The sequence below is a fragment of the Acanthochromis polyacanthus genome, chromosome 13 (assembly GCF_021347895.1).
Source record: "Acanthochromis polyacanthus isolate Apoly-LR-REF ecotype Palm Island chromosome 13, KAUST_Apoly_ChrSc, whole genome shotgun sequence".
In the NCBI taxonomy this organism is placed as follows: domain Eukaryota; kingdom Metazoa; phylum Chordata; class Actinopteri; family Pomacentridae; genus Acanthochromis; species Acanthochromis polyacanthus.
Window position 1 is genome coordinate 33,944,990 of NC_067125.1, and position 27,908 is coordinate 33,972,897.

Below are 27,908 nucleotides of genomic sequence, written 5' to 3' on the forward strand. Positions count from 1 at the left end.
GAGGGGAAAGATCCCTCCAATGACAAAGTCACCCTGGGCTACAAAACTTGGCTCAAAGCTGTTTTGAAGAGTGCATATTGTCCCTCCAGATGTGGAGGCAAAACTGGAAACTGAGTTGTATGTTAAGGTAATAACATTTGCAGTGTAAAGTGAGAGAGATAATGCAAGCAAAGACATATTGTTACACATCCCCAAAGAGAGAGAGAGAGGAAGAGAGAGAGAAGGCAATAATGAGGCAAGTTTTATACAGCGTGAGACCTTCTCCTTATTGATGACAGAGACCCTCTGGATTGGACATCAACAGCTCCACCTATTTTCTAAAATAGGTTAATGCTTACTGATGAAAATAAGTGTAACTGGAGATAGAATGAAAACAATATTTTAAACAGATTTTACCATTCACTTTATGATGCCAAGATTAATGCAATCTACTGATATAAATTTTACCTTATTTTAGGTTCTATTCTGGAAAATACTGCTTGAAAGAGATGATAAATCAATGTTTTTTCATACATGCGGCAAGTATTGGTTCATTTAGTCAGCATTTATCAGAACAATTTCTAAAGTCTTTAATACCAGAAAAAATAGATCAATAACACTCATGTCATGGTTAAAACACAGTCTGAACTGCATGACAACACCAGCTGGTTCTTATTTGTGTGTGTGAGTTGATTTAAAAAATGTACGTGATTTATTTGATTTTTATGTGTTTTGTTTTGTTACAAGCCTCTTCTTTTGTTTTTATTACTATACACCACACATCACTTTTACACAGAAATATTTCTTTTTAACTATCAAGCAACTGGTGGAGAAAATTGTATTTGACTTTATGTACATGTAGAGTACATCTGACACTGCTTTTGAAAGTGTTTATCTGTGCTTATGAGAAAACTACAGAAAGCAAACAACCAAAACAATAAAATGAATGCTTCCTAATGATTAGCAAATTAGATATGCTAGTCAGTGTTACATTGAGAGATGTCCATTGGCAATCCGGCGGGACACAGACAAATGTTTACTGTTGCAGAAGAGTGAGCACTAATAATAATTTATTCTTTTTGCTTGCACGTGGCAGCGCCTCACGGGGTTTCACCCCCCCATCAGCGATAGGTACAGATACCTGATGGTTACAGTAAAGATCTGTTCTGATGAGCGATTCTTCATATAATAATCATGTTTATTTTGCTGTAGTGAAGCCATGATAATTTTTTTTTTTTTGTAAAAAACGTTTGGTCTGGATTGTATTCAGACCAAACGTTGACATGTAAGCAAGCAACCTAGGAGCCTCTAGAGGCAGGGAAGACTAATGACAAAACAAACCCAAAAGCTAAGGTTAACCCACTGTTTGTAACACCAAGGCAGGAGAACAAAATAACAAGGGAAATCTAACTAACAGAAAGTAAGCAACCAGAACTCTGCACTGAAACCCAACAGCTCAATCCAAACTGCTCTTGACTATAGGGAGCTAACACAGCCGCTATGCTAACCTAGGGAGGTTAGTATAACCTGCATCTGATGACACCAGGGCTGGGGGACCTTGCTGCCTCTAGGGGGGGTGCTGACAAAAGATGATTTTCCTTGACCCAGCAGAATCCACAGAGGACCATGAGCAGACTAAGGAGCCAGAGGAGTGAGGAGACTTTTGACCAATAGCAGCGAGTTAACACAGCGTTGGCTTTCATTTATTTCGTTCTTGTAAGTGATTGACAGGTGTCATGTCCCGCCCCCGTGATTTACTGAACATTTGGGCTAACTTCGGTCAGCCCACAGGCCTTTGACGCAGCGAGAAAAGGTTAAGGTATGGCGGGCGTTAGCATGAATGAGGTGGATTATTTGCTTTCATGTCCATTTTCCTCAATGTCTTTGGAGGAAAAGCTGGAAGTTAAGAGACTGGGATCACATCAGCTGTCGATGTGAGCTTCTTTTCAAATAAGGAAGGCCCATGTTGACCTGTTAAAGGACTGTGACACCTTGTTTTTGCTGAGGTCATCTGTTGTACTGAAGGTGTGTTTTGCACTACATGTCGCCAAACAGTTGTAATAGGACAGTTGCAGCAGGCTATCTGTGGGCAGTCGTTGCAGTTGGAACATGTTTTGTAGTGGTGTGTGTGTGTGTGTGTGTGTGTGTGTGTGTGTGTGTGTGTGTGTGTGTGTGTGTGTGTGTGTGAGTGTGAGTGAGAGAGAGAGTGAGTGACCTTTCAGCTTCCTTATCAAACCTCAAGGCCTCAAACAGAAAACCTACAAACAATAAAAAACATGACAAATGGTTTGATAATGAATGCAAAAATATGAGAAAACAATTAAGGAACCTGTCAAACCTAAAACACAGAGAACCAGATAACCCAAACACACGCCGGCAATATAATGAAACATTAAAACAGTATAAAAACACAGTAAGAAAAAAGAGAGACCAACATGTTAAAGACCAGCTCCATGCCATTGAGGTGTCCATAAATACAAATAAATTCTGGGATAATTGGAACACATTAAATAAACAGAAACAAGATGATCTACCCATTCAAAATGGTGACGTGTGGGTAACTCATTTCACAAATCTATTTGGACCAATAGAAACAAATGAAGACCAAAAACACATTATCAATAAACTGCACAGTTTAGAATCAGCTATAAAGGATTGCCAAAAACCCATTAGACTCCCCCATCACACTAAAAGAGCTACAAGACAAGATAAATTCTCTAGAAACCAAGAAAGCATGTGGCACTGATGGCATCCTAAACGAAATGATTAAATTCACAGACCACAAATTCCAGCTAGCCATACTGAAACTTTTCAACACTGTCCTCAACGCCGGGATCTTCCCGGACGTTTGGAACAAAGGACTAATAACACCACTTCACAAGAGCGGAGACAAAATGGACCCCAACAACTACCGTGGAATCTGTGTCAACAGCAACCTCGGTAAAATCCTCTGCATGATTATAAACCACCGGTTCCTTCACCTCCTCACACAAAATAATGTCCTGAGCAAATCTCAAATTGGCTTTTTACCAAATTACCGCACAACTGATCACATTTTTACCCTCAGCACCCTGATAGAAAAACAAACAAGTAAAAAGAAAGGCAAACTATTCTCCTGTTTCGTAGACTTCAAAAAAGCATTCGATTCAATCTGGCACCAGGGTCTGCTGTACAAATTACTACAAAGTGGAATAGGAGGGAAAACCTATGACATTATAAAGTCAATGTACACACACAACAAGTGTGCCGTTAAGATCGGCAACAAACACACAGGCTTCTTCCCTCAGAGAAGGGGGGTCAGACAGGGATGCAGTCTGAGCCCAACCCTCTTCAACATTTACATCAATGAACTGGCAGAAGCTCTGGAGCAATCTGCAGCACCGGGCATCACACTGGCAGACACAGAGGTCAAATGCCTGCTGTTTGCTGATGACCTGGTGCTGCTGTCACCAACTAAAGAAGGGTTACAACAACACCTCAATCTTCTGCACAAGTTCTCCCAGACATGGGCCCTGACAGTAAACCAGGCCAAAACAAAAATAATGATATTCCAAAAAGGACCCACTGCATTCCAAACACACATTTCTCCTAGATAAAAAGGTCCTAGAACACACTAAAAACTACACATATCTTGGCCTAAACATCAGTTACACTGGAAATTTAAACAAAGCTGTGAACGATCTGAGGGACAAGGCGAGAAGAGCTTTCTATGCCATCAAAAAGAACATTAAATTAGACATCCCAATTCTAATCTGGCTCAAAATTCTGAATTCAGTTATAGAACCAATTTCTCTCTATGGTTGTGAAATCTGGGGACCAATTGCCAACCAAATGGGCCAAACAGAAAACCACAAAATGGGACAAACACCAAATTGAGACTCTGCATGCAGAACTCTGCAAATCTATTCTTCACGTTCAGCGCAAAACACCAAACAATGCATGCAGGGCAGAATTAGGACAATACCCTCTAATTATTAACATCCAGAAGAGAGCTCTAAAATTCTATGAGCACCTTCAGGAGAGTGAGCCCAGCACTCTCCACTACAAAGCCCTCACCCACAGACGGGCTGTAAACACATGCCCCCTCAGCCAGCTGCTTCTAGGACTCTGCCCACAAACACAAGCAGAGCCACCAAACAGACAGCCAATCAGACCCAACCAAATTGTAAAGAAACAGAAAGAGAAATACCTCAACCACTGGACAGAATCCATTAAACACCAGAGCAAACTGGAAACATATTCGGCCCTAAACAGAAAATACATGGTGGCAGAATACCTGAGCACCGTGACCGACCCACAGCTCAGGAGATCCTTGACCAGGTACAGGCTCAGCGAGCACAACCTGGCCATCGAGAGAGGCCGGCACAGACAGACCTGGACCCCCCGAGAGGACAGACTGTGCCCCCACTGCACACAGGGTCAGGTGGAGACCGAACTGCACTTCCTGACCGCCTGCCTCCTGTACCAGGACCTCAGGGACACCTACTTCCCCCTCATCACACACACACACACCGACTTTCAGAGCATACCTAACATGCTCAAACTGCCATACCTGCTCGGGGAAGTACGGCAGTGTGCAAACACGGCAGCCAGATTCGTACACGGCTGTGACAGAAAAAGGACTGAAAAACTCAAACCTCCATGAACACTTTACAGCCCTACTGTACACTTGTACTCTCAGCACTTAGAAAGTACAGAGACTATATATTTTTATTCTTTTTAATTTTATTCTTACTTTATAGTATTTGCACTACTGTCTTGCACTGTTTTGCACCCCAGTGAAGTGTGTTAAGCTGTTTATTTTGTGTGCTTATTTTATGTAATGCTTTGGCAATGCGAATGTGTGTTTGTCATGCCAATAAAGCTTCTTTGAATTGAATTGAATTGTGAGTGAGAGAGAGTTGATGTGGAGCACTAAAAAGTATAGTGTACCTGTAATTGATGTAACTGTGTGTATCATAGGTGATGTTGCTTTTGCAGCTGTGTTAACCATTTAATCGGTATTATGCATTTGTTAGCCCACCCAACATACTTCACCACCAGCCACCACTGTATGTAATGTTTCAGGCAGATCAGAACATGTACAGGCTAGTTACAGAGGTTTTCCTTCCATCCAGCAGGTGGCGCTACAACTCAGGCTGTATTTCTGCATGTGAATGTCATCAGGGCAGGACACTGATCATACATGTAAAGTTTTGAGGCAGATCGCAGCATGTTTAGGGCAGTTACACAGTATTTGTCGTTTCATGGCGGATTGTCAAAATCCAGGGGTCGCCATTTCCATGCCTTCAGACTTTTGTGGAGCATTTTGATAACTTTTGATCACCCATGTCTGCTGTGCATCCTGGCCTAATTTCAGAGCTCTTTTGATGTTACCCTGTTTGAGTATATAGCTTTTGAAAATGGTCAAAAATGACCCCGAATCGTCAAAAATATGACACATAACTGAAAATGACCGACTTCCTGTTGGACTTTGATTATGGGTGTAAATTACATTTTTGTGTGTCTTTAAGAGTTACATATGCCTACCAAATGTCATGCCTGTAGGTGACACATACTGGACATAGTAAATGTTTGAAATTTTCCAGGTGGCGCTATGAAGCCATTTTGCCACAATCAGGTGAAATTCCGCTAAAACCTCAATTGCTTTGCCAATCTAGATATGTGCGGAAATTTTGGCGAGCATTTGAGCCTTTGTAACCTGTGAAAATGTACTTTGTTTGTCACAGCAATGATACGTTGCCATGGCAACAGCGTTTTATGAATCGTCAAAATCTTCACAATGTGGCCTCATCAAGGCATGAACACTGAACTGTCTAATTTGTAGAATGATTTGAGAAAGTATCAGGCAATAGTACGTGCAAATGTAATGACCAAAAGTCCTTATTGTCAATAGGTGACGCTATGACAATTTCTAAATTCATGAGTGTACATGTGTTCAGACATGGACTGATGTCTATCACATGAATTTTGGTCCAGATTGGACCATGTCCAGCTAAGATATACATAATTCAATTTTCATGGCGAGAAATCGAAATTCGCCGCACCACCAAAGACACGCCCTTTGATGACTAGTCACCATTTTCTCTGGGAATCATCAACGTGTTTGGACTTATGTCACCTAATTTGAAGTAAATCTGATCAACCTGCTGACAATAGTACATCAAAGTGTTAAAAAAATGGCTATTTCCTGATACCACAAGGTAGCGCTATGACTGTCAATGTATATAACTACATGGATGTTGTCAGGGCGGGACTCTGATCATACATGTAAAGTTTCAGGCAGATTGGAGCATGTTCAGCAGAGTTAGACACCACTTCCTGTTTTATGGCGAAGGATCAATATTTTGGGGAGTCACCATTGCCACGCCTTTTGATTTTTGTGGAGCATCAGGAAGATGTGTTGCATATACTGGCAAAATTTGAGGTCTCTCGGACTTACCTCCGATGAGTTATTAATCTCAAAAAATTTACAGCAAATTCAAGATGGCCGACTTCCTGTTGGGTTTACAGTATGGTCGTGATTGACTTTTTCGTGTGTCCTGATTTGCTACACATACCCACCAAATATTGCAACTGTAGATGAAATATCGTGGAAGTTAGCCTAATGAGCACATTGTTCAATTTTGCAGGGGGCGCTATGGAGCCATTTTTCGACACACATGAGCAACTCCCATAAAACATCAATATATTATATTTTGGCATATATAAAATGCCAAATTTGACGCATTTTGGGGTATGATAAGGCCGTCAAAAATGCAATTTCCCCAGCAGACGTAGAAAGTAAAATAATCATAAATCCTAGGGTTTCAATAGGGTCCAAGGCACCGCAGTCCCCTGGCACCGCCAGTCATCGGCACCGTTGGTGCTCGGACCCTAAAAATGTGACAATGACAACAATAACAATAGCAAAAATAATAACAATGACTTTAAAAACAACCACAACAACAATAGAAACAAAATACAGACAATGGCAGTAAAACAATAACAACAGTAACATTGACAATGACAACAATAACAACAACAATAATAATAATAATAGGCAATTGAAATACCAAACATGTCATATATCAGTAACAAATTGCTTTTTTTTCTTTTTAACTAGAGAGATTACTGTAATTAAATTTGTATTTAATTTACTATACATCAGAAGATTGGGTGTTACCTTGAATGATGTCACAGCTACTGTGTCTGGGCGGTCCCCTCAGATTTGTAGGATATAAATCAGCAGTGCCCCAAAATATAAGTCTCTGTATGTGAGGCTGTTAATTATTTTATATTAAGCCACTGAAATATCTGAGCTTTTCTGTAAACTCAGGCCAGTCATGGCACTGCTGGCTGCAAAGCTTCTTATGTTTCTTTTTGTTATTAGTGGCAGATCTGGCTCAGCTGATGCTCTGGATAACTGTGTTTTCTTAGGGGAAGAGGAGAAAAACAGTCTGTATGAAGATGGCGATGTCGTTGTAGGGGGTTTATTCCCTCTGCATTACAGCCCTATTTCCTCTGTTACGGGATATAGAGCAAAACCAACACCTACTATGTATAAGTAGTAAGTTTTCAGTGATTATTCTGACAGTGGTTTACATATGTAGCACATACAGATTTTTTTCGATGTATTTACGGTGTGTGATGAAATGCCTTTCCATTTCTGTACAGCTTCAGCTCTCGTGCTTTGCGCTGGATGCAGACCATGACTTTTGCAATCAAAGAGATCAACCAGCGCAGTGATCTCCTGCCTCAGATAAAGCTGGGTTTCCACATCCGTGACAGCTGTGATGACATACCTGTATCTCTGAGAGCATCTTTGCTGTTGGTGAACGGCCAGCCAGAGAGTGTGAATGGAGTTGAAAGTCTGGGAAAACACAACGGTTGTGCTGCCATAAATAGGACTGTGTCCTCCATAATCATAGGAGATGCTGCATCTGGAGTGTCTATGGCTCTGCTGCGAAGTCTGGGTTCTTTCCACATCCCACTTGTGAGACTGTCTGAGCTCTTTTGTTGTGATAATGCCATTAATGAGTAGTTTTGCCATGTTAATTCAGCCTTTTATGATTTCACACATCAGTGAAACACCATTTGGTTGCAACTATTCATAAGTTGCAGTGTTTTAAAATGTGATGTTGCATTTTTGAGGTGATCCAATGGATTTAAAAAATTTGGTGAAATATGATTTAAATAAAGAAATTTATAAATGTAAAATAGAACAAGTTAATGGATAGTGGAACATTATTTTCAGTGGAAATAAAATTTTTGCAGCCGTTAACTAGAGTTAAAATTGCAGAATGTTGTGTTTTGATTGTACTATTCTGCTCAGGATGTAGAAAATGACAAACTCTATCTTTGAGGCTTCAGTTTTCATCTGAAAACCCCCGACTCCCTCATTCCTTCTAAGTGCAGGTGAAAGCTTGTCATGACAGCGGTATTGTTTGGTGAAATCTGATTCTTGTCCAACAGTCTTTTCAGCAAGCCAGAGAGCAAAAGGTTAACTACTGTTTTCTATAATTCTAGGTGAGCTATTTTGCATCCTGCAGCTGTCTGAGCAACCAAAGGGAATTCCCCACCTTCATGCGCACCATGCCCAGTGACACCTTCCAGATCAGGGCTCTGGCTCGGCTGGTCAGCTACTTCAGCTGGACGTGGGTCGGAGTTATCGGTGTGGAATCTGATTACGCCCGTTTTGCCATCCAGCTCTTCCTGCAGGAGTCAGTGCAGTATGGTGTCTGTGCTGCCTACACTTATTTCTACCCTGTAGTGCTCAGTCAACATGCTCTAGATGAGCTCATGGACGTTATTCAGGTACCTCTGAATCTCTACAAATTTCTCATATGAGGGGTAAACCTATATAGAGAGACAGCATAATATAGCCACCTGTAGCAAATTGTTTAATTAAGAAAAGGTGCACATCTACTGTAAAAGTCACATGAAGCTTCGATTTGTATCTGGATTGCTTTAACCAGACCAAAATAACCCTCAGTGATGTTGTTCTTAATGTTATGTTATTATACCCCTGAAACCATTTGTGATAATACTACTGTTGCTCCTGCTGCTGCTACTACTACTCATAATACTAATGCTAATAATAATAATAATTGTTTGATTGCTGTCTTGACTTTAATTGTCGTGCTATTGCAGTCTTTAACCAACTAAAAATGTGCTGTTATACACAATGTTAATATGGATGCTTGAATATTGATTGTATTTCATAAAAAGTAAACAATGTTCAACAAATAACATAATTTAATAAAGTTCAAAGGTCATGACACTGTTTTAAAAAATCTAGGAAAAAAATTTAACTGTCTCTTCCTTTTCACTCATTAGATGTCATCATCAAAGGTCATCATGAACTTTTCCAGTGAGTCAGAGATGCAGGGAATTCTCAGAGAGGTCCAACGTCGAAACATTTCTGGTCTGCAGTGGATCGCCAGTGAGGCCTGGGCCACCGCCAAATCTCTCTGGGAAAAGTCTGCAGATCTCCTGATGGGGACACTAGGATTTGCCATCCGGAGAGCAGTCATGATTCCAGGGCTGAAGCAGCATCTCACCAGTCTCTCTCCATCCCACATTCATGAATCAGCTTTCTTGGCAGAATTTTGGGAAGAGACGTTCAAGTGTCGACTTAATGGATCAGTGAACAGCCACTCTCATGGGGTCGACAGCTACCTCGACAGACCGCTTTGTGAGGGGACTGAGGATTTAGGTGATGTTTACTCTCCTTATTCCGATGTGACACAGCTCAGAGTGTCCTATAATGTCTACAAGGCTGTGTATCTGGTGGCTCACGCCTTGCAGGACATGAGTAATTGCAATGTTGGAAAGGGGCCATTCTTAAATGGCACCTGTGCAGACCCAAAGAATTTTAAACCTTGGCAGGTGAGACTCATCATAGGTTAAAAATACCATCTATCTTAAAAATAGCCATATTGCATGTTTAAATAACCTGTTTTCCTTCGTCTTTTAGCTTATCCACTACATGAAGCGTGCTAACTTTTCTTCACTGGGGGAGAAAATCAATTTTGATCAAAACGGGGACCCCATTGCTTATTATGACCTCTTGAACTGGCAAAAGAGACCCGATGGCTCTTTACATTTGGTTAAAGTAGGCTTCTATGACGCCTCAATGCTCGCTGGACGCAGCCTAGTCATAAATGACTCAGCAATCCAGTGGCCTGCAGGGAAGCAGGTGTGTTCACTGCAAAAAGGCTTGAGGCCTTGTTCACCTCTCAGACTCTTGTATGCACTGTTGATCAAAACATCAGTTCATTTGTTCTTATTTGTGTGTAATATACTTCAGTGTCACCTCGAAATGTAATCTACTCAGTCTAAGATCAATTACTAAGTATATAATACAACTACTAATAATGTTAGTGTTGCAAAAATGAATCCCATTAATGACCCAATATTGTAAGAACTTGAACTTTAATACAATTACCATGGTAATGTAGTGAGTCAATAGAGACTGAATAGAGATACGATTGTAGTAATGAAAGTGTTATATGTCTATTGTGCCTCTTATTTTTACTAAAAAAAAAAGAAATATATAAATAAATAGTAAAATGTAGTTCTTGATATTATGCTATTGGTATTTTATAATTATAATTGCAGCATTACATCTGATGAACATCTAATTGCATGATTGTTACACTATCACTTACTCGCTGTAGTAGTTTTTTTTTATTGTCAGTTATATTCAGATTTATCTGTGACATCCTTTAACAATCACAAGAGATTGAATTTGCAAAACTGTCTTCACTTTGGTAAATATACACAATGGAGTGTATTAATTGAAACCAGTGTGTTTCTGAGTGGCTGCACTTTGCCTCTCAGGCTTTCCGGTCTGTATGCAGCGACAGTTGTCCTCCAGGTTCTCGCATCGTCAGGAGAAAAGGGGAACCCATCTGCTGTTTTGACTGCGTCCCATGTGCTGAGGGAGAAGTTAGTTATATGACTGGTGTGTTCTATTACATCCAATTATTATTAGTCATCCAATCATAAACTGACCTTGCGTTTAAACGTCTTCTCTCTCCATTCACCAGATTCTTTCGAGTGCTTGCGCTGCTCAGAGGACACATGGCCCAACAATGCCAGAAATCTCTGCATCCCAAAAACTATCGAGTACCTATCCTACCATGAGTTCATGGGGATTCTGCTGTGTGTTGCATCTCTCCTCGGTGCTTGTCTTTCCATTTCCATCATTGCCACATTCTACACATATAAAGACACACCACTGGTTCGGGCCAACAACATGGAGTTGAGCTTCCTGCTCTTGGTGTTCCTTGTCGTCTGTTTCCTCGTTGGCCTGTTGTTCATTGGGAGGCCGTCAGACTGGCTTTGCCGCATCAGGTACCCAGCATTTGGGATCAGTTTTGCCCTCTGCATTTCCTGCCTGCTGGCCAAGACAGCGGTGGTCCTAATGGCTTTTCGGGCCACACTGCCAGGAAGTAATGTCATGAAGTGGTTTGGAGCCAAGCAGCAGAGAGCCAGTGTGCTTTTAGGAACCGCTATCCAGGTAGAAAAACTTCCCAGGTTGGCTAATGAAATATGTTTTTACATGTCTGAGTTGAATATCTGTTGCTTTTCCCTCCACTCAGGTACTAATCTGCCTTATCTGGCTGCTCACCAGTCCACCTCAAGCCACCGGTAACACACATTACCACAGTGCCACCATCATTATTGAGTGTGTTACTGGTTCAGAGGTTGGTTTCTGGTGTGTTCTTGGATACATCGGCATTCTAGCCTGCATGTGCTTTGTAATGGCTTTTCTGGCTCGAAAGCTGCCTGATAATTTTAATGAGGCGAAGTTCATCACCTTCAGCATGCTGATATTCTTTGCAGTGTGGGTTACTTTTATCCCAGTTTATGTGAGCACAGCTGGGAAATATACCGTGGCTGTTCATATTTTTGCTATTTTGGCCTCGGCCTTTGGACTTCTTTTTTGCATTTTTGCTCCAAAGTGCTACATCCTAATGCTGAAACCAGAAAAGAACAGCAAGAAACATATTATGCAAAGGGGAAAATGAAAGTACATTTTGCGAAAAATTCTGTGGATTAACCAGATATTTTATTGACATATCTTTGTGTAGTTCATGCCGGAAACACAATAAAGACAACTCCTTTGAAATAATGTCGTGTCAATTATTTCAAACCTAATAAACTTTATTTCTAACCCATAAGAACCCAGACCCATTTTTCCTGAAAGGACTTAAAGCTGCTGTCCGGAGTTTGAATCGCAGCGTCTCCCAAAACACTGGTGGTCCCACCCTCCCTCCCTCTGATTTCGCCCCTTTATTTGTGCACGCGCGCAGTACATGAGAGAAGTGCCCGGAGTGCTGCAGCATCTTGTCTGTTTTGCTGTTTCCCCCTCTTCTACATTTAGTACATTTAGTAAATAATAAAGGAATTACGTTAGAATGCTGTATTGAGTCTAACTTGTCCTAATACCAAAATAACATGAATCTGCTAGGACGAACGGGTAAAGTTTTAATATGTGATTACACTCGTGTATCCCTCTCGATGACGTTGTTTATCAAACTTAGTGCATTTACGCGTGTATATGTGTTACATTGTTTATTTCTATCTAGAGTTCAGAATTACATGACTCCTCTGACGAAGAGTATGTCCCAGACGCCCCAACATCTTCCTCCAGAGGTCGGGCATCTAAACGAAGCCGTCAGCCGGGCTATGGAGGCCGTGGTCGGGGAGCGACGCGAGCACCCCGACCACGGCATCTAAACGAAGCCGTCAGCCGGGCTATGGAGGCCGTGGTCGGGGAGCGATGCGAGCACCCCGAGCCAAAAAACGTCCTGCAGTCTCTTGGCCTGACAAGCCGTGGGATTGGTAACTTTTCTGGAAGTTGCTGAGCCCTGATGCTCTCTCCTCCACAAGCAAAACAAGTGTGCGCGCGGTTGCGTAGTGCGTAGCTCGCCCACCTCTGCATGGGCTTGCTTGCTGTGCGCGTAACCGTTGATTGACAGCATGACAAAGCTGAAGCTCGAACTTGATTGGTTGGCAGCAGTGGTGTAGTGGTCCCTGGAGAAGTGGGTATACTCTTAATTTTCACCTTTTTTAAAAAAAAATTAGTCCAGAAAACCGCCCTGTTTTAGAAACAGTGACATAGAAGACTACTCTATTCAATTTATTCAGTCATTTCTACTTGCCCACTATTATAAAATTATCATGACTTGATTAGGAGCAGTTTGTAGTTATTACTGGTCACACAAGCAAACTGGATTTATGTAACATGTATTTATCATGAGGCAAACATGGTGTTTCAGTTACTTTTGAACATTTATTTAAATAAAATACTTCAAATATGAAGTTGACAGTGCATCCTTGTTCATATTTCATCATGAATAAAACCTCAATATTGTTTTAGGTCGAATCTTAAACTACCTGTCCCCATTCTTGTGTTTTTACTTACTTTAAAATCAACTACCAGCCTAGAGGTTTTCCCACATTATCCCAATGTAGCTAGCTTCAGACTTACGTTAGAATAACGTTAGCCTTTCAAAACGTTAAGACTTGGCCTGACACTCAGTTTAACCCGTTGCGCTTCAGTTGCGCTTCAGTGTCCCGCCCGCAGTACACTTTGAGATCTGCATAAGCAATTTGCTAAATGTCTGAAACTGCAAACGCCATTATACAAACACTATACGCCGATGGAAAGCTTAGATTCTCAGGAATCCGCCGGTATAAACCACTTTCAGATGTGATTACCACAGCGGGTAATATAAACACATTTGTCCGACAAACAACGAACATCCATCCATCCGTTCTCTGTACACGGCTTCAACGTACACAGCGCAACTCGCATTTCCGGGTTCATTATTACACACAGATGAAAATATTCCACAAAAAACGGCCATAATCCAACCTTGGACATCCAGACGACACAAGCCTGTAAAGTATTTTGTCCAAAACATGTCCTGAAGACGGTATATGATCCACGAATAGGTCGTTTTCGAGGAAATGCACCTCGCGAAGCGCGTCCAATATTCCCTGTATTTCTCGTCATATTTTTATTTACAAATAGAATATTAGCGATTTTTTTGTACTGAAAATGGCTGGAATTGACTGCAGCTTTAACCACTGGCGACAAAATATCCTCTCCTTGAAATGTGCAGTCATGTTGCCAGTAGTTTAAAACAATGATTCATTTGGAAACCACCCTAAAACTTACCTGAGAATTATATCGTCCATGAAAGTAGGTTCGCTCGATACGTGTCACTCACTTGAAAGGTGTTTATTCTGACTTTCTCGCATTTCCGCGCATCTTTCAAGCAGACCTGTCAATCAACTGGAGTGCCACAGAGGTGTGAGCAAAATTTTCCTCTGTATGACCCGCCCTACTCTGCCTCTGATTGGCTCATCCCTAAAGTTAACCAATCGAATCAGTGAAGGTAGCATGTAACAGCCAATTACATGCAGAGGAGGGTTGTTCATGGCTTCATCAACCCAAAGGAAAAGAGGGCTGCCTGGCACACAGATATTACTGAATGATGCGCACCAGGGAGCATTAGAAGTGGGTATACGCAAAGCTAATTGAAAAATAAGTGGGTATACGCCGTATACCGCCGTATACCCTGGACTACACCACTGGTTGGCAGCAACCGGCGCTTTTTGGAATAACATGGGGGTCTATGAGAGGAAGGCGGAGCTCAGGAATAAATTTTCCTATCGCGTTATACTAACTTTATATTATAGTATCGAACTAGACTAACACATTTAAGCTTTGTTAAACAATGATACATAGATTGAAAACAAACGGAAACTCCGGACAGCAGCTTTAATAAGTTAAGGTCAGACATAAAGCCTTACAAGGAAGAGACTGGGGCACTCAAAGTGCTGGTGTCACTGTGGGTTCTTATGGGCTAATGAAGCCACTATTTGACATGTCACAATTAAATATTTTAAACTATACAGGTACCATGCACTATGATTTCATTTAAACTTCTGCCAGGGAATTCATTTTAAATTTTTGGATTCCAAAATTTTTGTGACACAGAATACTAAACAAGATGAACAGATGTTGGTTACTTTCTTCATATATTCATTTAAATTGTATTATTTAGAATATGTCATAATCAAATAATGAATATCGAGACACCAAGACAGTTTTTGTAACTTTTATTTTGATTAATGATTTATGACTATAATACATCTCAAACTGTTAATACATTACAGGAATACAGACTTTTTTCTGATTCTGAAAAAGTTTAGAGATAAAACAGTTTCATGTAAAACAATAACAAGAAAAGATATCAGCTGCCAATGGCAATTTTGGACTATATTCAGTACAGCTTAATAGGGGATTGCAAAACTTTTGTGTGCATGTTAAACGCACACATTTCAATATGCTGTATCCATTTAACCATAATACATTGGATAAAAGTATTTTAACAGAAGACGATCCATTAAAATAAAGAAATCATATCTTTTTGTTGCTATTTATTCCCATGACATGTTTCTTGGTATTTTTCTCTGGCTTCACCAATATTATGTAACATTTAGGTGCAAAGATGCTACTTAACAAGCCAAACGCTGAGGACAAAATTGCAAAGATTTCCACAGCTACAGTGAACTTCCCAGGAGAGCTGATGTATGCTGGGATAAATGTGATCCAGACGGCACAGAATATCAACATGCTGAATGTGATAAATTTGGCTTCATTAAAGTTATCAGGCAACTTTCTTGCCAGAAATGCCAGAACCAAACAAACTACTGCAAGGATTCCTATGTAGCCCAGCACTGCATAGAAAGCAGCCTCAGAGCCTGTGTTGCATTCTAAAACAATCTTCTTGTTACTGTATCTGAAAACCATGTTAGGGAAAGGTGGCTTTAACTTCAGCCACAATACACATATCACTATTTGAATCATGGTGCAGGAGCAAACGATGATCCTTTGCTGTGCAGGACCAAACTTTCCTGCAACTTTGTTGCCAGGAATTGTGGCTTTGAAAGCTGTAACAACAACAATAGTTTTCCCCAAGACACAGGAAATACAAAGAGCAAATGTCACACCAAAAGCTGTGTGTCGCAGCATGCAGGTCCACACTGTGGGTCTGCCCATGAAAGTGAGAGGACAGAGAAAACAGAGGAAGAGAGAAAACAGCAAGAAACAGCTGAGCTCTGAGTTGCTGGCCTTTACTACAGGAGTTTCTCTGTAGTGGATGAAAACCATCATGGTGACCAGTGACAGGGAGGCTCCCAGCAGAGAAACAACTGTGAGAGCTATTCCCATGGGCTCATGGTACGTCAGGAACTCAGTTGTTTTGGGAATGCACTCGTCTTTCCTCTCATTGGACCAGTATTCCTGTGGACAGGGTGTGCAGTCTGCTGCACCTGCAGAGAGAAACACAGAGTGAGAGTTACAATATCTGGATATCATGTTTGCAGAACATGACAACATATATCAGTAAAAAATGCAATGATGTAAAGTGAGAACATTCAATATGGGAACAAAAACAGTGAAATTTTGAATATGAAACATGTGAAAACACTAAATGCATGACATTTGGTTTAACATGGTAGAATAATGACTTTGTTACAATAAATCCTTTTGTAAAACTTGACTTTCTACCTGTTGAATTGGCTATAGTTCCATCAGCACACGGGATACAGTCAAAACAACATGTAGGTTTCCCCTTAATCTGAGCTCTCCTGGTTCCCACAGGACAAACATTTGAGCACACTGATGTGGGAACCTGAGGGAGAAATGTTTAAACTGTGTAACAATATCACTGACATATTTAGTCAATTGTAACAATCTCATACAGAACATGGTGTGGAACTTAATCAGTAAAGAAAAATCATCATTATTACCCTTTTCCCCGTCCTCCACACTATCTTTTCCTCCTGGATGTTGAGCCGAAAATCACCGTTTGCAGCAGAAGCAAAATGACCCAGAGTCACATGCTGCACCTGCCCGTTTCTCAGCTGCCAGTTAATAATATCATAAGAAGCAGGAGGGTCTCCATTCTCATCAAAAAACACATCATCTCCAAACTGATTCCTGAAATTCAGCCTTTGGAGGTAATCAGTGACCTGAGAAAAGGAATAGTGTAAATTGCTTATTTATTGTTTGCTGTCAGACAGTTTAAGGTATTTTTGCTCTTTCTTTATACCTCTTTTGGCTGAATTTGTGATACATTCAAGCATGGCCTCATAGGTTTTTCTCCAGCTGGTGTGCAGAATATCAGCTGATGAAGGGCATGTGCAATGGCATACACTGCTTTGTACACATTGTAAGTAACTCTGAGCTGTGTGACATCGAAAAACGCATGCTGGGAATTCATTAATGTCTCATTGCCTGTGCATATTTTATCCATTTTCTCAGTATTTCTGTGTACTCCTGGTAAAACAGGTCTACAGCCCACCATAATCTCCCAGAAATCCTTCGCAAAGGCTGCACTTGGGTCTGTATAAGGACTGATATTTGTAAGAAATGGTTTTAGTTTAGGGATTGCCATCTTTTGCACCACAAATCCCAGAGCTCCACCAAAAGCTTGATAGATTTCAGGTGTGGAGGGTCGAGCAGCTGTTATCCAAGCCTCACTACCAATCCACTGAATTCCTGTAATGTTCTGTTTCAGCACCTCTTTCATCAACGGATAAAAGTCACCCTCAGGAACAAAAGCCAAAATGACTTTAACAGTTGATCTTTTGATCATTTCCACAACATCCAGGATTTTATCCATAGCGTACGTGCGCAGAATTGTCCCAACAAAAGCAACACAAACTCCTAACTTTTTGACTTCTTCAGTGAAAGACAGGATCCCATTTCTCCCATAATCATTGTCTGACTGTATGGCTCCAATCCACTGCCAACCAAAATGTTTAACCAACGCTGCCAAAGCTTTTGCCTGGAAGTAGTCGCTGGGGATGGTCCGAAAAAAGGTGGGATATTTGGTTCTGTCACTCAGACAGGCACATGTTGAGAAGTAACTTACCTAGAAATGAAGAAGAAAAGAAAAGAGTCTGAACACAAAGACAGAAAACAGTTACTATGAAGTATCAAATATCAGAGTCCATAAAATGTTAATTTATATCTTACTACTGGCACTTGAAATGGTCCAAGAGTTCCAGCCACAGCTAAGGACTGAGATGATCCTGACTCGGCTATCAAGGCTGACATAGCTGGAGGGCAAGGAGAATTAAACTCTGTCTCCTCTGGTCTACTGGCCAGTGTTAGAGCAGCACGCAAAACATTAGTAGGAGATGCACAAGAGTTAAGGATCCTGTAGCCGAGAGATATGTTTGGAAGGAGAGCAGGATCTTTGTTGATTTCTTCAATTGCAAATATCATCACTTGGGTCCATCGAAAAGCTCGGAGGTCAAATCTAAAGAGGTTTATGAAGTTACAGAGCTGCTGCTGCTGCACATGTACATACACTGACAGGTTTATAAGATGAGAATAAACATGCAAGCATGAACAATAAAAATAGATACATCAAATCTTACCCTGCACACTTCACTCCAGGAGGCTCCCTCTCGAATGTAGAAGTGCTGCTTACCTCTTTGTTGAAAACCGGAAAAATCCCCCCTATCATTATGTCACCCTGGTGAAATAAACTCGGCATGTCAAACCTGCCAAACAGCTCACAGCCAGAAACTGTGTTCAGGTGGAGAACACACAGAAATATGAAAGTAGCTCTTGCCATGTTTGTGCTCGACTATCAAATGCACATGAGGACACAGCTCTTATAACAAACTGTGCTGCATGGAGGCAGACATTCTACCATCATGAAAGGCTGATTTATCTCCCACAGGACAGAGGGAACTCTTATTGATAGGGTTTGCACAACAGAGAAAATTGAATGCAACATTATATATATATATATATATATATATATATATATGTCTATAAATCAGTACACTATGAGGGCTAATGTACAGGTACACACACATAAATCCCCTACAAAATGTAGAATTTAGGAAACTGACTGACTTTTCATGTAAAATCAAATTTCAGAAATTTACTGAGCATAGTAAAGTGAAGTAAACTATAGCAGTAACTTCCATTAACAAAGAAAATCTTTCACAATTTTCACCCACAGTAACTTACAGTAAATGCATTCAAACCCCAAAAGTAACTGATATAATCAAAAAGCAGAATTAGTGCAGCAGAAGACATGTTTTTAATTTTGGACAAGGGAATAATTTTGAAGACGCTGAATAATGTAGAGTGTGAGTGGATAAATACCTTTTTTCAAATTAAAAGACAGAATAATCGAAATTTGTTATTGTGTGCACATTTACATGCTTGTCATTTGCTTATCGTATAGACAAAAGTCGAAGGAATCTTCTATATAAATTAGTGGGCAACATAGAAACCACTGTTAAATCAAGCCTGCACACTTTATCCACTGTTGAAATATGGTGATTTTGGGGCAAGAATCTGCGTGAGCTTTTTGAGAACAGGTAGTAATAATTTTATCTTTTTAAATGAGAATAATAACATTATAATAATATTTCTATTTTTCATGTAGTGCCTGTAATAAGTATTCAACCATGGTAAAAGTGAGTCACCTAATTGAATTCTAGTAAAATCATTTGGTGCGACAAGTCACGCATGTTGTGGAATCTGAGGGCAGTGAATGTGTCTTAAGTGACATAGCATAAAAAAACCTGCATCTGGAAGGATTAGTCCCTGGTGAATCAGTACTTCTGGCTAGATGGACACCATGAAGATAAAATAACATTCTAAGCAACTCTGTGACAAAGTTATTGAAAGCCTTAAGTCAGGGGATGGCTACAAGAAAATGTTCAAGTCATTGAGTATCCATTGGAGTACAGTTAAATCCATCAGTAGCAAGTGGAAGTGATAGGGCACATGCAAAAACTGTCTGGTACAGGCCATCATCAGAAAGTGAGTGACTGTGCAAGAAACAAACAAGTGAGGGAGGCCACCAAGAAACCTATGACTCCTCTGAAAGAGTTACAATCTTCAGGAACTGAGATGGGAGGGGCTTAGTTGGGTTCTTCACCAGGCAAAACTTTCTGGGAGAATGTTGACGAGCAAACCCCAAATTAAATATCAACTAGAATTCACCAGAAGGCCATTGAGAGACTCTGAAGTCAACGGGAATAAGGTTCTTTGTACTGATGAGATTAAAATGTAGCTTTTGACCATCAGACTAGATGCTATGTTTGACTGACATCAAACACCGCACATAATCATAAATACACCAATTCCCACTGTGAAGCATGGCGGTTGCAGCATTATAATGTGGAGATGCTTTCTGGCAGTACGTCCTGGAAAGCTTGTAAGGGTAGATGCTAAAATGTTTCCAACAACATGCAGAAGAAATCCTCGAGGACAGCCTCCTGCAGTGATGACAATTGTGATTTGGGATCATATTTGTTTTCCAGCAAGACAATGGCCTGAAACATGCAGTCAAAGCTACACAGAAAGAGTTTGTCATGAGCTAGGCGGTGTTCGAACCCAAAAAGCAGGCAATCAGGCAGGCAGGTGAATTAATAAGGGATTTAATGCGTGTAAATACTAAATGAACAGAAAACACTCCATGAGGGAGGCACAGGAAATCAAACAGAACAGGGAAACTAAAACTAAAGAGAACGGCTCTCGGCCGCGGCGGGGGCTAAACTAAAACTAAGTAACAGGTGAGCGATGACTCACGGAGTAGTCCAGGGGAATCGGGAGACGAGGTGGGGGGCAAGGCTGAGGGAGCCGGTGGAGGGATTGTGGCGAGGACTGAGGAGCATGAAGACTGGGAGCAGACGGAGGGGTGCAGAGCGGAGGAGCGGTGATGAGCAGACGAGGGTTTCCGGGGTGAGGAGAGGAAGGCAGAGCAGGCGAGGTAGTCCAGGGGCTGACGGAATCCGAATGGCGATGTGGACATGACGAGGGATCGGCGGCAATGATCCAGCATGGAGCTGAGTGGAGAGCCAGGCTTTATGCTGAGCTGATTGCTCATTGAAGCCAGCTGCGTTCCTCCGCAGCCGCTTCTGATTGCCCAGCAAGTGGAGCAGGAGAGGGAGGGGCCATGACATTATTGACAACAAGTTGAATGTTTTGGAGTGACCAATCCCAGACCTCAGTCCAACTCAGAAATTAAAGAGGTGATCACTCATGATGCCTGTGTCACGTTTATAGAGCTTGATCTTCCTTGCAGTTTTACAAGGAAGAGAAAGGTAGAACTGCATCGTCTAGATGTGCAAGGTTGACTGAGACTTACCTGATTAGTCACTTGAAGCAGGTGAATACTAACACAATCAAATATTTTACATTTGTATTTTAATGAATTGACATTGGTTTGGAGAAATCTGTTTTCACTTTGACATGAAATACCAAGTTTTTGTAAATTCTTGTCAACAAGCCAAATTAATTTGACCATGATTCAGTGTTCAAAAGCAACACAACTGAAAAACTTCCAAGGGGGGCGAATACTTCTTATACACACTGCACGGGATAAGACAGAGGTCCGGTCGAGCCAAGGAACTGTATGGAAAATGTCATTTTAGGACTGCTAGTTAGTTAGAGTGAGAGAGAGCTTTGTAAGTAACAGGTGGTTTTTTTCATTAGTGTATTCCCCAGAGCAAAGCTTACTGTGGAAACTGTGAGGGTTAGGTGCTATTCACAGGAAAACACTTTGAAGAATTGTCTCATCATTAAAACGGGCAACAATTCATAAAGGATTAACACTTATTAGTAATTTGGGAGAGGTTTGTGAAGTCAGCATCTCGTGTTCATTGCTGACGTTACATTTTATGATGCCTTGCATTTTTTTCAACCTCAAGCCATGGTATCTGCTTTTTTACTACATTACTGTAATGTGACTGAACATATCCACAGCAGACAGTAATGGAGGACAAAAGCTGATATGCTGCCAAAGTGCTACTTTGGCTACATGGTCACTACAGACGATATGGAAGGCTAAAGCTTTCACTGTGTGACTTTGACAATATGCAGTTGCACAGTTATACAAGAACAGGCTTCTATGGCTACAGTACCATTTCTGCTTTAAAATTAAACATTTAAATTAAATGTCATACCACTTGACTATCTTGATGAAACAAACTGAACAAACAGAGAGACAAAGAGAAACTCCCCTTTTCCAATTTAGGTCAAAAAGGATCCTTTATTCATTAGAAGTACAATTTCAGTTCTGTATGAACAATACTGGTCATCAAGATGAAGGAAAGCTATTTAAATGCCTTCATAATAATAACTACAAACAATTCCAACTTGAAATGGAGTGCTGTGATTCGAATTATGAGTGTCTAGTCAAAAAAGAAAAAACATCAAAATAACCGAACTGACAATATTTTCAACAGGCAATTGCTTTGAAATTTTGTTTCAGTTTGCTGTTTCTTAACCCAAGTAATGTAATGAAGTGGTTTGGACAAAACCAGCAGAGATCCAGTGTGCCAGTGTGGCACCTGTGAAAAAATCGTATCATAATTTGATATATATTGCCCAACACCTTATTGCTATTTTTGTGCCATAATTTACTGTAGCATTTAGTTTCTTGGTTCAGTTTTGCATCACACCATTTGCCAGCAGGTGGCAGGATAATATGTCGAGGACAGGGGTCGGCAACCCGCGGCTCCGGAGCCGCATGCGGCTCCCTGTAACTTTGGAAAATACATTGTTCTGCCTTTCAGGCGCGTTTCAATGCATTTTAATATAGAGAATTTTATTGTGAAATTACCGCTCTTACTTTGACGTATCACTCCACCGGATGTGCTGTGCCTGTGACATGAGAGCGCAAAGCTGATTAAGAGAGACAACACGGAGCTTCCGATTCCCACACGTTTCATGCCTTTTTTTTTTAAATTTTACTCCTGGAGAAGCAACGCCTGTAGTTTCACATCGTTTTGTACTCAAGAATGGCAAGGCTGCATATTAAAGCTCCACTCCAAGACAGACACGTCTTTGAGTCAAAAGTACTCATGATAGGGTAATACACGTTACTCGTAAGAACACGGCTCGATGTCACATCCAGGTGAGTGTCGTCTTGGAAAAATAGGGCAGCGACTTACCGGAGAAAAGTTATTAGCTTAAGATAAATAGATAAATAGATTTTACAAGTTAAATAGACATTCGCAAAATATTGATTTCCAGCTAACATTATGTAAGGAGCAAAAATGACATTAACCAAGTAAGATACATATTAGTGGAAGGACACAATTTAAAAAAAATGAATCTATCTAATTAGAGCCTTTGTAATTAAGTAATCACGACTGATTAATAAGGGAATAGAGGTAAAAAAAAAACAAAAAAAAAACGATATATGCAGCGTTGTCTTCATTTTAAATGCCAAAAGGATTTTGCGGCTCCCGGTGTTTTCTTTTCTGTGTAAAATGGGTCAAAATGGCTCTTTGAGTGTTAAAGGTTGCCGACCCCTGGTCTAGGACATTGTCAGCAGATCATCTGCCGGGATTGAATGTGTTTGATATCAGCACAGTAACACCTATGTGCAAATTATGGGAATGTCTTGTTATGTAATGATAGTCAATGCATTCTGGGGTATCATTTAATTATGTTGCAACTAAAATTCAAAATACAATGTACAATGCAATTTTTAAGTATTTAAATTCATCATTTGTCCACAGTACATCTTGAGGAAGTTTATCGTCACAGTATGTACAGAACATTTATTAATTCAATATCACATTTATAGACACTAACTTAAATAAAGTGTTACAAAACACTGCTTTACTCATAAACAGTATGATACAATGAATCATTACTTTTTGTTCATCTTTTTTCCCATGACATGTTTCTTGGTATTTTTCTCTGGCTTCACCAATATTATGTAACATTTAGGTGCAAAGATGCTACTTAACAAGCCAAACGCTGAGGACAAAATTGCAAAGATTTCCACAGCTACAGTGAACTTCCCAGGAGAGCTGATGTATGCTGGGATAAATGTGATCCAGACGGCACAGAATATCAACATGCTGAATGTGATAAATTTGGCTTCATTAAAGTTATCAGGCAACTTTCTTGCCAGAAATGCCAGAACCAAACAAACTACTGCAAGGATTCCTATGTAGCCCAGCACTGCATAGAAAGCAGCCTCAGAGCCTGTGTTGCATTCTAAAACAATCTTCTTGTTACTGTATCTGAAAACCATGTTAGGGAAAGGTGGCTTTAACTTCAGCCACAATACACATATCACTATTTGAATCATGGTGCAGGAGCAAACGATGATCCTTTGCTGTGCAGGACCAAACTTTCCTGCAACTTTGTTGCCAGGAATTGTGGCTTTGAAAGCTGTAACAACAACAATAGTTTTCCCCAAGACACAGGAAATACAAAGAGCAAATGTCACACCAAAAGCTGTGTGTCGCAGCATGCAGGTCCACACTGTGGGTCTGCCCATGAAAGTGAGAGGACAGAGAAAACAGAGGAAGAGAGAAAACAGCAAGAAACAGCTGAGCTCTGAGTTGCTGGCCTTTATTACAGGAGTTTCTCTGTAGTGGATGAAAACCATCATGGTGACCAGTGACAGGGAGGCTCCCAGCAGAGAAACAACTGTGAGAGCTATTCCCATGGGCTCATGGTACGTCAGGAACTCAGTTGTTTTGGGAATGCACTCGTCTTTCCTCTCATTGGACCAGTATTCCTGTGGACAGGGTGTGCAGTCTGCTGCACCTGCAGAGAGAAACACAGAGTGAGAGTTACAATATCTGGATATCATGTTTGCAGAATATGACAACATATATCAGTAAAAAATGCAATGATGTAAAGTGAGAACATTCAATATGGGAACAAAAACAGTGACATCTCGAATATGAAACATGTGTAAACACTAAATGCATGACATTTGGTTTAACATGGTAGAACAATGACTTTGTTACAATAAATCCTTTTGTAAAACTTGACGGTCTACCTGTTGAATTGGCTATAGTTCCATCAGCACACGGGATACAGTCAAAACAACATGTAGGTTTTCCCTTAATCTGAGCTCTCCTGGTTCCCACAGGACAAACATTTGAGCACACTGATGTGGGAACCTGAGGGAGAAATGTTTAAACTGTGTAACAATATCACTGACATATTTAGTTAATTGTAACAATCTCATACAGAACATGGTGTGGAACTTAATCAGTAAAGAAAAAAATCATCATTATTACCCTTTTCCCCGTCCTCCACACTATCTTTTCCTCCTGGATGTTGAGCCTAAAATCACCGTTTGCAGCAGAAGCAAAATGACCCAGAGTCACATGCTGCACCTGCCCGTTTCTCAGCTGCCAGTTAATAATATCATAAGAAGCAGGAGGGTCTCCATTCTCATCAAAAAACACATCATCTCCAAACTGATTCCTGAAATTCACCCTTTGGAGATGATCAGTGACCTGAAAAGAGAGACACATTATCTGGTAGATATGCACAAGTCCTTATTTATTCTCAATTTTCAGACAGTTGAAGGTATTGTGAAATATTGCTGCACTATTTCTCACCTTCTTGGGCTGAATTTCTGACATATTCAAACATAACTTTACTGTTTTTTCTCCAACTGGTTTGCAGAATATCAGCTGATGAAGGGCATGTGCAATGGCATAAACTGCTTTGTACACATTGTAAGTAACTCTGAGCTGTGTGACATCGAAAAAGGCATGCTGGGAATTCATTAATGTCTCATTGCCTGTGCATACTTTATCTCTTCTGTGTTCTTCAGGCAAAACAGGTCTACATCCCACCAAAATCTCCCAGAAATCCTTCACAAAGGCTGCACTTGGGTCTGTATAAGGACTGATATTTGTAAGAAATGGTTTTAGTTTAGGGATTGCCATTTTCTGCATCACAAATCCCAGAGCTCCACCAAAAGCTTGGTAGATTTCAGGTGTGGACAGTCTAGCAGCTGTTATCCAAGCTTCACTGGCAATCCACTGAATTCCTGTAATATTCTGTTTCACCACCTCTTTCATCAACGGATAAAAATCACCGTCAGGAACAAAAGCCAAAATGACTTTAACAGTTGATCTTTTGATCATTTCCACAACATCCAGGATTTTATCCATAGAGTATGTACGTGCAACGGTCCCAACAAAAGCAACACAAACTCCTAACTTTTTGACCTCTTCAGTGAAAGACAGGATCCCATTTCTCCCATAATCATTGTCTGACTGTATGGCTCCAATCCACTGCCAACCAAAATGTTTAACCAACGCTGCCAAAGCTTTTGCCTGGAAGTAGTCGCTGGGGATGGTCCGAAAAAAGGTGGGATATTTGGTTCTGTCACTCAGACAGGCACATGTTGAGAAGTAACTTACCTAGAAAAGAAGAACAAAAGAAAAGAGTTTGAAAAAAAAGACAGAAAGCAGTTACTACGAAGCATCAAATATGACAGAGTCCATAAAGTGTTAATTTATATCTTACTACTGGCACTTGAAAAGGTCCAAGAGTTCCAGCCACAGCTAAGGACTGAGATGATCCGGCTTCTGCTATGACAGCAGATATTGTTGGAGGACAAGGAGAATTAAACTCTGTCTCCTCTGGTCTACTGGCCAGTGTTAGAGCAGCACGTAAAGTATTAGTAGGAGATGCACATGAGTTAAGGATCCTGTAGCCGAGAGATATGTTTGGAAGGAGAGCAGGATCTTTGTTGATTTCTTCAATTGCAAATATCATCACTTGGGTCCATCGAAAAGCTCGCAGGTAAAATCTAAAGAGGTTGATGAAGTTACAGAGCTGCTGCTGTTGCACATGTACATACACTGGCAGGTTTATAAGAATAAACATGCAAGCATGAACAATAAAAATAGATACGTCAAATCTTACCCTGCACAGTTCACTCCAGGAGGCTCCCTCTTGAATGTAGATGTGCTTCTTATCTCTTTGTTGAAAACTGGAAAAATCCCCCCAATCATTATGTCACCCTGGTGAAATAAACTCGGCATGTCAAACCTGCCAAGCAGCTCACAGCCAGAAACTGTGTTCAGATGGAGAACACACAGAAATATGAAAGTAGCTCTTGCCATGTTTGTGCTCGACTATCAAATGCACATGAGGACGCAGCTCTTATAACAAACTGTGCTGCATGGAGGCAGAGATGCTACCATCATGAAAGGCTGATTTATCTCCCACAGGACAGAGGGATCTCTGATTGATAGGGTTTGCAAAACAGGGAAACATGAATGCTATATTATATGTAAGTATATGAATTCAGTGCAGTATAAGAGCTAATGTACAGGTACACACTTCCAAAACTCCTACAAAATGTAGAATTTAGGCAACTGACTGACTGACTCACCATGTTGAGCCAAAGGCCAGAAATCTACTGAGTACAGCAACATGCATCAAACTACTTTGGTAATATGGACTGATAAAGAAAATCTTTGACATTTTTCACCCACATAACTTATGATAATGTCATTTAAACCACAGAGGTGATAGATAAAATCCAAACAAGCAAAGTGAATGCTCCAGAAAAAATACTTTAAGACATGTTTTTCTTTTTGCAAAAGGTGATGGTTTTGATGGTTAAATAATGTAGGACCAAGACAGCTGATAAGAAGAGCAGTATAAGGAGAAAAATACTGCAGCTTTTATCATAACCTACAGAGTATGAAGAATTTAGTGCTTCATGCTTGTCATTTGCATATCATAGAAACAAAAACCTAAAGACTATTCTGTAAAAACTCGTGGGCAATATAGAAACCACTGTTAAATCTAGCCTGCACACCTTATAGTGCACTACAGCAGGTCCACAGTTTACAACGTCCTCCACCTACGACTTTTTGTGGTCGTCATCTCTCATAATTTTATGAAGAAAGTATTTAACAACGCCAGACGTGTAAGTCAGCGGGGTTACTGCATTCGCTTCGGTATCTGGCTGGCTGGCTGGGTAAGTATGTATGTCCATTCAGATATCTCTGCAAGTGCTGAAGTCAGGATAATCAAACTTGGCACTGAAGATCGGTCTAAGGTCCCCTGCTCAGTTGTGGAGTTAGAGGTCAGC

General features: G+C 40.6%; 4 protein-coding genes across 5 annotated transcripts in view; 1 reads left to right on the forward strand and 3 right to left on the reverse strand.

Moving 5' to 3' along the window:
• Positions 1–7,635: 7,635 nt before the first annotated feature.
• On the forward strand, positions 7,636–11,996 carry LOC110971146 (extracellular calcium-sensing receptor-like). Its single transcript, XM_051958291.1, has 5 exons — positions 7,636–7,954; positions 8,488–8,775; positions 10,771–10,918; positions 11,010–11,485; positions 11,568–11,996. The coding sequence occupies exons 1-5, from the start codon at positions 7,661–7,663 to the stop codon at positions 11,994–11,996; spliced, it is 1,635 nt and encodes a 544-aa protein (XP_051814251.1). The 5' UTR covers positions 7,636–7,660.
• Positions 11,997–15,311: 3,315 nt separating this feature from the next.
• On the reverse strand, positions 15,312–16,547 carry LOC127536797 (vomeronasal type-2 receptor 26-like). Its single transcript, XM_051958062.1, has one exon. It carries the CDS (start codon positions 16,382–16,384, stop codon positions 15,404–15,406), a length of 981 nt encoding a protein of 326 aa, XP_051814022.1. The 5' UTR covers positions 16,385–16,547; the 3' UTR covers positions 15,312–15,403.
• A 405-nt stretch (positions 16,548–16,952) lies between these two features.
• The window catches only part of LOC127536796 (extracellular calcium-sensing receptor-like), a 33,710-nt gene continuing 22,754 nt past the window's right edge, over positions 16,953–27,908 (reverse strand). The window contains exons 2-3 of one of the 2 annotated variants that reach the window (XM_051958060.1): positions 18,029–18,561; positions 16,953–17,924 (exon numbers count right to left, since the gene is read on the reverse strand). In XM_051958060.1, the coding sequence (XP_051814020.1) occupies positions 17,094–17,924; positions 18,029–18,280 (1,083 nt within the window). In that variant the 5' untranslated portion in view covers positions 18,281–18,561 and the 3' untranslated portion in view covers positions 16,953–17,093. Of the gene's footprint in view, positions 17,925–18,028; positions 18,657–27,908 lie in introns of those variants that run through there. The other variant, XM_051958061.1, reaches the window with a different exon arrangement.
• Positions 23,245–26,606, reverse strand: LOC127536792 (extracellular calcium-sensing receptor-like). The gene is made up of 5 exons (XM_051958054.1): positions 26,327–26,606; positions 25,408–26,220; positions 25,081–25,302; positions 24,837–24,960; positions 23,245–24,598 (listed from the first exon to the last, which is right to left on the reverse strand). Exons 1-5 carry the CDS (start codon positions 26,576–26,578, stop codon positions 23,688–23,690), a joined length of 2,322 nt encoding a protein of 773 aa, XP_051814014.1. The 5' UTR covers positions 26,579–26,606; the 3' UTR covers positions 23,245–23,687.

Coding starts and splice junctions, on each gene's coding strand:
- LOC127536797 (XM_051958062.1), bottom strand. CDS start 16,384: ATGTTGTCATGTTCTGCAAACATGATATCCAGATATTGTAACTCTCAC.
- LOC127536792 (XM_051958054.1), bottom strand. CDS start 26,578: ATGATATTTGCAATTGAAGAAATCAACAAAGATCCTGCTCTCCTTCCA. Junction 26,221..26,326: donor GACCTTTTCAAGTGCCAGTA/GTAAGATATAAA, acceptor CTTCTTTTCTAG/GTAAGTTACTTCTCAACATG. Junction 25,303..25,407: donor CAGAAATTCAGCCCAAGAAG/GTGAGAAATAGT, acceptor CTCTCTTTTCAG/GTCACTGATCATCTCCAAAG.
- LOC110971146 (XM_051958291.1), top strand. CDS start 7,661: ATGCAGACCATGACTTTTGCAATCAAAGAGATCAACCAGCGCAGTGAT. Junction 8,776..10,770: donor AGCTCATGGACGTTATTCAG/GTACCTCTGAAT, acceptor AATTGAAACCAG/TGTGTTTCTGAGTGGCTGCA. Junction 11,486..11,567: donor TTTTAGGAACCGCTATCCAG/GTAGAAAAACTT, acceptor CCCTCCACTCAG/GTACTAATCTGCCTTATCTG.